The sequence below is a fragment of the Cryptomeria japonica genome, chromosome 3 (genome assembly GCF_030272615.1).
Source record: "Cryptomeria japonica chromosome 3, Sugi_1.0, whole genome shotgun sequence".
Taxonomy (NCBI): Eukaryota; Viridiplantae; Streptophyta; class Pinopsida; order Cupressales; family Cupressaceae; genus Cryptomeria; species Cryptomeria japonica.
Genome location: NC_081407.1, coordinates 510,921,873 through 510,934,283, shown reverse-complemented (window position 1 = coordinate 510,934,283; position 12,411 = coordinate 510,921,873). Strand labels below are relative to the sequence as shown.

General features: G+C 38.5%; 1 protein-coding gene across 3 annotated transcripts in view; it reads left to right on the top strand.

The window, feature by feature from the left end:
- Window positions 1-11,456, top strand: part of LOC131044940 (uncharacterized) — a 74,841-nt gene extending 63,385 nt beyond the window's left edge. For 2 of the 3 annotated variants that reach the window (XM_057978437.1, XM_057978427.1), the window contains one exon: window positions 10,821-11,456. In XM_057978437.1, the coding sequence (XP_057834420.1) occupies window positions 10,821-11,171 (351 nt within the window). In that variant the 3' untranslated portion in view covers window positions 11,172-11,456. Of the gene's footprint in view, window positions 1-10,762 lie in introns of all 3 variants that reach the window. The other variant, XM_057978442.1, reaches the window with a different exon arrangement.
- The last annotated feature ends 955 nt before the right edge of the window (window positions 11,457-12,411 follow it).

The following is a 12,411-nucleotide window of genomic DNA, read 5'->3' as shown; positions in this document are numbered from 1 at the left end:
AAGTTGGAAGAGCTTCCTAGTTGCTTCAGTTTCGTACTTGAGACACAGTACCTAGCTGGATAGTTGATTTTGGTGACGTTTTTGGAGTGCTTGATTCAATTTTTCAGTGTTTTCAGTGTGTGTTTTGGAGTTTCTATGTTGCTAGTGCGTACTTGGCTGGAAGTGAGTTTTATTCGTAGATGCTTGTGTGTTTAGAGCATCATTCTGGGTATTGGCTCTATCTATCCGTACTCCTTGGGCGATAAGGTCCACAAATTTGCAGATTGAGATTTTTAGTTGCAGATCGAATTTTCCAGCTTGGCCGCACCATTTTGGTTGTGTTTGTGGTGTTCGTGTGGCTGGTTCGAGGTTTGGATCTCATCGTCTGTGCTATACTTTCTGTTTGCTTCCGTTCTCGTGCAATTGGGAGTGATTAGGATGATTTGTAAGCATATTAGTGTGTCTGTAGCTTGCTGGTTTGGTGAGTTTTCTGTGCATTTTCAGAATTTCAAAGTTGGTGTTAGTAGTGGATTTGGCTTTTCATTTCCGTAGTTCTCATTGTAGCGGATTGGGATTATTTCTTTTGATAACATTGAGAATGTAATGCTTCTTGGATGCTCATAGTGTAATGTAGGTACACTTATTGTAAGACTAATTTCAGTAGTACTGAATAGTCAATTATTCCTACTTTATACTTGTATTCCCCGCTGAAAAGTGGAAGAGACTGGTTTGTCGCCTACATTGGATAATTGTAATTCTATCCTCCCACTGCATAAGCGGTCGAGTGATATTTGTTTGTAATGGTCTTCCCGCTGCATAAGCGGTTGAGTTGAGCTTTGTTGTTGTGTTCAGTCCTCTCGCCGATACATTGCGGTAGAGTGATTCGTGCCTTAGTGTGTGTTGTGTGCTTGGCTGGTTTACCGCCAAGTTTCCTCCCGCTGAAATGTTGCTGTAGAGTGATTCGTGTTGAGTGTGCTCTTGTTGCCTTGGCTGGTTTACCGCCAAGTATCTTGTTTACCCGTTGGATAAGCGGAAGGGGCTGGCTTGCCGCCCATTATTGTAATCAGTACTTTCTGCAGTTTGCAACTAACAATCCCCTACTACCGTATGCTCTCACCCTCCTAGTTTGGGCTCTCGATGTTCAAAAGGTGTAGGGTTCCTTTCCGTTGTTTGGATTACATTATTCTAACCCTAACGGGTGATTGGTGTGAGTGTGATCTTATTAACAAATCAAAAAAATAAAAATTAAGGGGAATATCACAGGGGAGATTATTGGATATTGTTGAGAAGTTTGCTGGAATGTGTTGTCAATGATGTTAACATATTCCTTTGTGTGTTTCAGTGTTGCAGTTAGATTAAGTAAGTTGGTTAGGCCGGTGTGTTTCAGATGAGCTGCTGCGGATTAAAGGGTTCTGAGACTAAGTATCTCTAGTTGATTCAACAGAAGTTTCAGTGGTCCGCATGATGATTTGATCGAGTTATGTGATCCGGTATTGCGGTTGGTTTTTCGTTGTTTAGTGATGTTCAATGTTCTGGCTTTTGCTTCGCATTGCTCCAGGATTGCAATATTTTTGTTTGTGGATTTGGCAGAGTGTTTGAGACGTTCTGGTGTGTCCTCAATTCAGATGGTTCGTGATTTGGATGTTCGCAAGTGTATCTTTCAGTTTGACAGTTAGTTAAGTTAGTGTTCTTGAGGTTCGGTATATTGATGTTGAAGATTCTAGTAAGTGGTGATGTTGCAGTAATTCATGATGCTTGTGGATGTTTCTAGATCATGTCCTATTTGTGTTGGTGGTCCGCGTTGATCGGTGTGTGCGTTAATGATGATTTTCCTTATTCTGGTGTTCTTCATGTTCTTGGCTGACATGATGATTGTGGCATGTTGCGAAAGTTCAAGGCGTAATTCTTGGAGGTGTTTCATGTTCACGGTGGTGATTTGGGTCCATACTATGTCTTAGCTGACATTGTTTTTGTCCGCATATGATATTGTAGCATGTGTGGTCATATTTTGTAATTTGTATTGTGGGTTGATCCGACCTTGAAATATAGGTTGATGATCTGTATAAAATGATGTAATTTCGTGTTGCGGATGTATCTGTGGTATCTACGAATGTGTGTAAAGTGTGAATAATGCTTTGGTCTTGCGGTAGCAGAGGAGAATTGTGAAAGAAGTGTAGCAGAGCAATATATGAGCTTAACCGAAACTGTAACCAGGCTTTAGGAGATGCTATTCTATCAGTTCATGATCTTCCGGATATAACCCGAATCTTTTTGTAAGACAGTGAGTCTTCCCCAGGGTTGTAGTCCTCGTTGTTATTGTGTTTTGAGCAATGAGCTGTAGGCAGTGTGCCTGAATGCATGTGCATTCCCCATTGTAATATTTCATTTACTTTTAGCAGGGTATCATCTTATTGTGGGTAGGTTCCCATCCTAGTTTTTCCTTAACCGGGTGTTCCACGTCAAAAATCTTGGTGTTATGTGTGTTATTGATTTGTTGTTGATCTATGCTTTCATTGTTATTAATCAGATCTGAAATTGAATTTAGATTAAGTAAAGTTTTGTGAAAACTTATTCACCCGCTCCCCCAACCCCGCCCCCCCTCTCAGTTTTCTGCCTTGTTGCCAACATATAAAGCCTTCAAAATGGTCTTTGAAGTTTTCAAAAAACAAAAAAATTAATATCTTCAAATCTAAACGTGATTTTGTGACAAAAATTTATTGGCATGCTTATTTAGCCAATCTGTGTAAAAAAAACACCCCTTGTGTCTTTATCCAATTTGATTCCTTTCCCACATTTACGTTTTGGTACTTTGTCAAACAATTCAATTATTCACATGTATGCAGAAGTAATGCGTTTCTGTTTGAATTGGGATTTGAATATATTTGAAGAAGATAATGAAAATAACATAACATTTGCTCATTCACAAACATGAATTTGTTAGAAAACATTCATCATGCACAGATTGAAATGACAAACATCCTCAAACAGTCTGCTGATTCAAATGCAAATATAACCAATGATTTTCTGACCTCATACAAGAATGCCAAGCAGTGAGCTTTAAGCAGCACTATCATTACACCTTTTATGATAGTTTTCCGGAGTTTAATCCTGTGCTGTCTGCATTATATTGCGCAGCATCTAAAATTGAAAGCAATCCTCTACACACTACTGTAGCACATCAAGCTGTCCATAATAATCACCCAGACATTCTGCTGTAATCTTACTCCAACAGCAACCCTCCTTTTCACCAAGCAAGGTTGATAAACTTCTCTTTCATTGTAAAATCCTCACTGATTTGTACACCAATTTTTTAATTCCTTTTGCCCAATGAGTAATTTTATCAAATAGTTTACTCATATAGTTTGGGAAAGACTTCAGATTTCTGAGTTTTTTAATGCTGGATATTGAATAAGTTTTAAGTGCATATCACCAATAAACATTATACTTTGCATTGAACATTCATTGCTTTTTGGATGAAGTATTGATTGCAATTTTCATTTGTTAATGACTCTAATACATTGCAGATTACAGAGCGCAAATTACAAATATTATTATCAATGTCTAACCTCGGAATAACCTGGAAATGAGACCGCCCAGCAGATGGAATGGTTGCAAAGTGTTTCCCAACAGTGAGGATGATTTTTAAAGCCATCAGAAACCCCAGATACTGCTACAGGTTCCCACGCCTGTCAACCAAGAGAGTCACCTGGTAAATAGACTTCCAAACACATGAACAATGCTCATGAACTCCTCACGTCTAGCCCCATTCTATACTCAACCTGCTACTACTGGTAATCATGCCCAGCAAAGGTATTCTGGAAGTGTAAAAGGAGCTGACCAGATTATAGAACCTTCCACGCCATTCAAAGGACCTCAACTTCAGCACCCATAAACATACAGAAGATACAATCAATCGTCCACTATTGCAGACCTGAATCCACTACTCAATCCACAAATAGGCTTGCCTAGGGCTTATGCCAGTATTCAACACTCTGCAAAACTCCTCCAGGAATGGTCTCTAGCATTGTCCTTTGTTCTATCGCCCAACACAGACAAGAATAGATAATGGCATCCCAACTCTGTAGCCAAACAAATTAGCAACTCTGAAAATATGGCACCACTCATGAGCAAGACCATCTAGGTGAATGGTGACATATTTGATAGCCTCATCTTCTAGCATGGGATTGAACTGAAAGTATGTATCCACTTTCTGCACCCAAGCTCTCGCTGAAGTCTTCCCGGATCCATCATAACAAGGAAGGGTTAGTTTACCAACCTTTTTCTGCAAATCATTATTGTTTGTTCTACCACCTGCACGGGGTCTATGCTTAAGTTTGAGGTCCATGTAATCTCTATTTGATTTTGCAGCCTGAAAATATGGGCTTCCATCTGTCCAATCCTACATAAATTGCTCTTGCAAGTCATTCATGGGAGGTTCATTTTCAACTCGAGGTTGTATTCTAGGAGGAAAGACTGGCATAAGAGGCATAGCAGTATTAGTTCCCACATGCTGATTTACAATTTTGTTATCAACCAAGTTATCTCCATGCCCATTACTGCCTTCATTGTTGTTATCTCCATTATTGCCTCAGAACTGTTGGGCCACCAAGTCTATCAACTGGGCAAGGTGCTGATTTGTTTCCTGTGCATGCTATTTTGTAGCTTGCTGCCCCCTAACCAATGTGTCCAAAAGGTTCATTGCACATTCCCCTTTTGTATCTCTATCACCCATATTTTCTTCTCATCGTTCACCTTCTATTGCTAAATTGGGATTAGATTTGTTTCTTTGGTTGTTATAATGATGTGTGAAAGGTTAATGCTTAAAACCTGACATATAATTCTTTTTTCATTTGAACCCTTCAGGATGATAGACACTGCTCTGATCATAGCAGCATTAATTGTTTGGGGATTTAATCGACAAACCAAAAGTCTTAAGATTTTTTGAAAAATATGGGAAAAAATGGGATTTACAAAAAACTGTAAAAATTGAAGAAAGACAATCAAAAACTACTTTTTTTTAATATTTGAGTGCATTTCCATAGCATAGAGATATTGTAAGCAAATAAAATAGATACTTCAACACATGAATTGTATAGAAAATAGATTTTCATATTCACATCACTTGTTACATTGCACAAAACATACCATAACAACATAAATAATAACTTTGGGCAAAGTTGGGGTGACCCATTTAGAGCAATGGTTGAAACACTCGTTGGTGAGGCTGCCACCAAGGTTAAAACCCCAATGGGCCATTGGGCTTGCAGGCCTTGTGCCTATGTCGGTCTGTTGTGCTCGCGGGTTTGAATTTGTGGAGTGTTTGGCAGCTTAAACAGTTGCCATTTACCAATAAAAAAAAAAACTTTGGGCAAAATTTTAAGTTTTGTAATGTTTTTTTCTTGATCGGTGAAATTGCTTTTCACAATGGGGGACCCCATCCCTGAGTGCATATGGATTTTGGAAGCATTAACACCACATCTTTACCTTGTTCCTTGCCATTCCTTACTCCACTCCTTATCTCTCTGTTTCTCTCCTTATCCCCTCGATCTCCTTATCGCTCCGCTTTTTTCTCTCCTTATCTCTCCATGGCTCTGATCTCCTTATCTCTCCATGCTCGAGTGCCACCTTGTCCGTCCACCCTCGAGCACCTTTCTTATCTCTTTCGTCCTTACTATTGCCCGTTGTCATGAGGCATTAACACCTCACACAATGTCCATGCTTCTGAGTTTGTGGCACTCCTCGTCCTTTTGCCATCCATAGCATCGAGCCATCTCCCATCCGACAACACCGAGAGATTGGAGGTCTTAGCACCTCCACAGCGAACACCAACATGCGCTGGTCTAGTCTACCGCCGAGGATCCAACATGGGACTTCACTGTGGTATGAGAGGCTTTGATGAATTTACCGGGCACGGTTCCTACATACGATTCAAACTTGAGATGCTGTATCAACACGGCTTGCAGCTTTGCTGCTGCACTGCGGGGTGAACCCCTAGGTTTTGTAACGTTTATAAAGACATCATGGACAGATAAAACTCTGCTATAAAAAATATTATTATTAAATAATATATATTTATTTTTATTTAAAGAAGCTCAAAATAAATATTAAATAGTATTTTCTGTTATAAAAAACACAAAAAATGGGTATGCTTTTTTATGTGATTCAATGAAAGATAATATTAAAAACATTTAATAAATTAAAAAATATATAAAATTTTAATTGATATTGATAAATTCGTTTATGTTTTTGTTTCATTAAAAAATGACTAAATTTTAATCGAAATAAATTTTGACAAATAGGAAATTTTGCATACCTATAGAAGACACGTGTGGCAGACATGAAAAACTCTTGCTTTTCTAGCGCTTTCTACAAGTCTTTGACCCAACTTTTAGGAAGTATATGCTGTCTGTCAATGGCACATAATCCAACAATCTCTCCTTGTTCATGTCGAAACCTTTCTTTCTACTCAAAAAGCCCTTCTTTCTCCTCCACGCCGTTGTTGACAACTAGAAGGTGTTGCACAATGTGTTTATAAAGCTTTTGCGATTCACAAGCAATTAGGGTTTTTGTGGGATTTTTTTACCATTGACGTGTTTTATTAGTGATTAATCGACACGATTATTTCGTGATCATACGCATTTAAAGTCGACCGATTTTTATCCAATTTTTAGGGAAAAAATCAGCAACCTTGGCGATCAATGATAAATCGCGACTGGTCGCGATTATTTGCAGAGTTTTGCTTCTTTGGATTTGGTATAAGTATGTCGTATGGAAGATGGGTTAAAATTTTAAATGTCTAAACTCTTTGGCAGCTTACTCCACTTCAATCTGAGAGTTTTCACAAAATTGTCGAAGGGCCAATCTTGTAATTCAACTTGTAATAAGATTGGTTCTGATTCTTGAAGTTTCCTCTCATATGTTTCCTTGATTAGGAGATTTTAGTAAGCAAACTGAGTCAACATGATTTTTTCATCTGCATACCAATGCAACAGTGTGGCCGAAAACTGAAACCGAAAGGACCTAATATAGTTGTAATCACAGTTTGGAATGTACCAGTCAACTTTGTATTTTATTGAGGGATAGATTGGATAAGAGGTCATACGAAACTTCTTTGTCAGCCATATGTGTTGGAGTTGTTCATCAATGGCATCACTGATGAGTTCTTGCCGACAAATGTGTTTGAATTTCCAAAAGCTATTTGACAAATTACAACATATAGATCTTAAAGATGAACGCATTATGTTCCCATCTATCTTTTTGTCTTTGCTTGAAATCAAATATTTTATCACCTGAAATTAACAAATGGGCATGATTCAAGCAGAAAAATAACACATGGTGCAGTTTTGGTCTTTGGAAACATTTATTGATAATTGCATTTGGAAACACTAAATGCATTTTCTCAAAAAGTTTCCTCTGTTTGTAGTAGTTGTTTAGAACTTAAAACCTCTAATGTGGCTTAGAAAATGGTAATTTAGTCTATGACACGGTAACTTGTCTTGGGGTTTCAACCATTTCAATTCTCTAGAGTTTTGGTCTTTCGAGCTTCCAAACATTGTCTATTAAGCATTCTAACTAAAATCTATCTGTATATGGGTGCTGTTATCACAAAAGCTTGCACCCTTGCTAAGCTATCAACTTAGCAACCTTGTGAAACATGGAAACAACCCCGAAGTGTGGGACCTTGCACGAGGGGGTTGAATCTCCGGAGAAGGCCAGCTTTCTTCTTCAAATAGGTGCAGGTGTTGGACCAACTCAACACTTCAAAACTTACTCCTAAGCCTATCCTAACAACTTGCAGAGGTAAAAGGAAGAGAGAATTGCTTGAAATAAAAGGAGGTGATTCACCAAGAAGAGATTGTTTCTCTCCCTACCGAAATGGCACAAGGAGTCAACTAAAAAACCCAAGAGATGCACAACTTCAATTGCATAAGTGACCCAAACACATGCATGGAGGTTAGAGTTTGCTAAGTGTCAAGAGGGGAGAAGGATTCCCGCAGGTCACACTTAGAAAACAAGTCAACACAGCATATATGGAGAGAAAAACCACAAGACATACACCTATGATGAAGCTAAGAAAAGCATACACAACATACATAGGTTAGAAGGAGGCAAGAATGGTGATTCAATTCATCCAAAGGCCAAAAGCCAAACTTACAGTTGCAGAAATGTAAAAATAATTACAAGTCTTCAAGAGAAGAGAAAGAGCATGAGAAAGCTCAAGGCAGCAAGGAGAGAACCCTTTACAATGAGGCTTAACAACCTTTATATAGAAAAATGGGTTACAATGGTGATCATGACCCCTGCATGTCAGTCTGGAAGTGCATGCACTTGGCTTGTACATGCAAGCAACCTAGCCATACCACCGAAGGCAACTTTGAGGAAGGTGGACTGACTAACCTTCCAAAGTCAGACATGACATAAGTCACCAAGTATGGCCCCGTACCTCCCTGATGGAAATCCTGCCAAAAACACTTAATGCACCCTTGTGGCTCCACAAAAGAAAGTGCACAAGTCACCAAAACTGTCGAAGCATTTAAAGCCTTGAGTGTCGATCACGCCATCCAGAAGTGTCGCCAGTCAGAAGGAAGCCCAGAGACTTTGGAAGCTCAGACTCCCGAAGTGAGGAAGATAGGGGAAGGAGCAAGGAACTTCGGAACCTCGGGGTTTCGGAGTTCTGGGATAGAGAGATGAAGGGAAGGAAAGGAACTTTGGAACCTCGGGGTTCTGGGGGAACTAGGGAGAGAAGGCAAAAGGGGAAGGAACTTCGCAACCTCGGGGTTCCGGAGGTTCCGGAGTTCCAAAGAGGGAAAGGGTTAAGGAGAGGAAGGGAACTTCAGAACCTTGGGGTTCTGGAGTTCCGGGCAAAGGAGAAGCTTAAGAGAAGAGGCGAAGGAAAGGAAGGCTAGGAACTTCGGAACCTCGGGGTTCCGGAGTTCCAAAGAGGGAAGGAGAAAAGGGACAAGGAACTTCGGAACCTCGGGGTTCCAGAGTTCCAGAGAAAAGAGAGAAAGGCTAAGGAGAGGAGGGGCTAAGCTAGGGAAAGAACTTCGGAACCTCAGGGTTCCGGAGAAACTGGAGAAAAGCTAAGGGAAGGAAGGGAACTTTGGAACCTCGGGGTTCTGGAGTTCCGAAGCAGGAAAGAAAGCGGCTAAGGCAAAGAACTTCGGAACCTTGAGGTTCCAGAGTTCCGGAAAAGGAAGAAGGAAAGAGACAAGGGCAAAGAGAAAAGAACTTCGGAACCTCGGGGTTCCGGAGTTCCGGGGAAGAAGAAAAGGCCAAGGGAGGAACCTCCTCCGGACAAGGCAACACTTCACACTTCATGATTCTTCTCTCCCTGATCAACTGGGGCCGCACTGGTCCATGGAACATATCTTTGATCGGTTCTCATTGATGGACCAAGGGTGTCATAAAATGACAACAGGTGCTTGTATAGACTTTGAGAACAAACCAATATTGAAGAGAAATACTTAGAAAGATCGACTCTAAACCAAACCACTTTGAAATGGAACTAAATGTGTCTTATAAGGCATTTAATTTAATTTGACCAAAAATGAATTGTTAAAAAAAATCAAAGTTCAACACCTCCTATTTTGATATCATTTGGCAATGTGGGGATGATTTTTCAATGTGGTCTTCGATCAGGTGCTTGCTGTTGGGCTGTTTCACCAGAGTTGCCCGATCCATCTCGTTTTAATTTACAAACTAAAAATTACTTTCTACATCATTTAGAAGAAATATCTACATTGTTCGGGATTGCTTGCACCCTTGCAGATACTGAGAAGTTGCAACCTGTTTTAGTAAGTCTTAAAAGTGATTTACAAACCCCCTGACAAGTAAGAGTCCACATGACAAGTTTCATCAGACAAGCTTGTGATGCTGATTTTATATCATATTCTTTTGATAACTAAAGTCTAAAAGATCTTCTGCAATTTCACCAAAGGTTTCTAGTACCTGAGTTGGGTCAATATTGTTATAAATTTTTTTATGTGTTTACTGATTGTTTTAATACAGTCTCCCTCTGTCCTATGGTTCAGAACTTCAGAAGCTAATTGCTTTACCATTTCTTTTTTACTCCCTAATAGGTGAAATTTTCCACTAATCCATTTAAGCCGGCAAGAATTTTAATATAGCAAGTTTTTATTTCTTATCATTTCTGTTTAGCCTTTTCATAAACAAAAAATACTTTTAATGTTCAATGTGGACCTTATTTGAATTCACCAGTTTAAGGTGGTTAAAATTAAAAAAATGTAACCTCGTAAACATTAGATATTACTCAAGTATGATGTAAAATAATTGAAAATGATTCGAGGATAGTGGAATCTGGATAGGCAGCTGGAAGAAAACACCTACGGTTATGCAGAAGTAATCCCTTAAAGGTTTGATGCCTTCTAAGTAAATTATAATTATACCAATATCTTGAAATAATAAGTTATATGATTTATTTTATTTATGGCATGCTTTCTGGACAGGCACCAATGTTTTCTTCATTTGGCAGAAAATTGCTTCTGTTTTCTCCTTTATTGTTGCCAGCTGTACAGTGCATCTTCTGCTATATATTTTTTGGATTATTATATTATTAAATTTCAAGGTAGATTTGATATTGTGGGCAGCAGATATAATGCTAAATATAATTCTCTACAATTTTAAAGAATATGTTGCAATCAAAAGCTTTAATTACTTACTTTCAATAAGTTTTATTTTTCAAATTGGTTGTTGAACTTGATGCAATTTGTGTATAAATGCAGCACATGGATGAGTATTCCTAACTTTTTTAATGCGATAGATATTTTTCTTTATGACACAATCTTGTGTTTAAGGATAAATACCTTTTTTTCCTGCAGGTCATTGGTGATGATGAACAAGATGAATCTTTATGCAAGGTAATTGCAGGTTCACAATTGTTCGTTTGCAAGGTTAGAAACCTATCATACCCCAAATATGTGAATTCTACCCAAAAGGAACTATCCGATGTTGTGCATTCCAAGAAATCAAATTACAATCGAGGACTTTTCAAGTGGTTTAGAAGACTTTCTGAGGGCACATTGCATGGGGATGGTGCTAGAGAGAGTGGTGGGCATAATTCAAAAGATGTTCATTTTGAGGTCACAGACATGACAGGGTTGAAACGGATTATAGAGGATATGAATGGTGTATCTTATAGAATGAGTACCTTTATCCAAGATTTTCAATAAGAGAGGAGTAAAGCTGTGGAACTAATAGCTGTGTTCAAAATGAACTATGTAGAATTTTTTTACCAATGAAGAATAAATGAGCAAATTGTTTGAATAATGTAGGCCACACATGAGTCCATTTTCATTGACTGTTTTTGACATTTTGTAATTGTGAGATCTATACTTGTGGTTCAAGAGTAATAATCTTGAAATGACTTGGAAGATCAAAATTACATAATGATATGTGTGAAAAGATTATATCGTTGGAATGAAATGTATGACAATCACTAAAGATTTCCTCTGTAATGCTCCACTAGGAAGACACCTTCTGTATATCTGGTTAGATGATGCCTCTTTTGCTGGACTCTAATTCGATTGGTTGTAGGTCATTTGCTAAATTCTGAAGTGTACAATAGATCTATAACTGGGATACTAGACTTAAGTATGGTTTTTTGAACACTACTTCTGATGATCAATGTGGTAGGTATAAACCTGTTCCCTTAAATTATGAGCTGTGGATTAAGATGTAAACTTGAGCTAAGTTAATGGTTTATGGAGATACTGAAATGATGGATCCACTTGATGATATTTATCTTGTTCAGCAGTTCTAATGTTTAAATATTTTATGCTGTGATGCTGTTTGGGTTAATGTGCGCATTACAGGTAAGAAGTATCCACAGAGTATAAATGGGGTGTTTAGTTCCATGGGGTGGTAACTAAACAGAGGTCGCTCATGCAGCAGCAAGAAAATGAGGAAGTTAGACAGTTCACAAGTATTGCAAAAGCAAGACTCGTTTATGATAGCATGAACTTTAAGACAGTGCGATAATTGATATACAAGACTTGGATCTTGATATCAGTCCTTAAGAATACAGAACTGCACAAGGTAAAGCGCTGACAAGAAAACAATGGTGAAGTAAATGAAAGCACATAACATGAGCCTTGAGGAATGCTACAAGCATCCTTAGAAAAGATGAGGATGCGGAACTGAATTTGAGAAGCCTTGTAGGAATTAAATGGGAGAAAATTGGAGTTAGATGTCTATTGAAGAGTCAATGAAGGAGAAAAACAGGACTCTTCTTTTTTAATAGAACAAATCTGCAGACAAATCCAAAGATATATTCTACCTTGAATTTGATGAGTGGTAGGAAAAAAAGGTGAGGCCCATGGAGTGGTGAGAATTATTAATTAGTGTGTTAAATCTGACAAGGAAAGGGAAATGGCAGGTGCTGCATGTGTAGTGAATGATCATCACACTTTC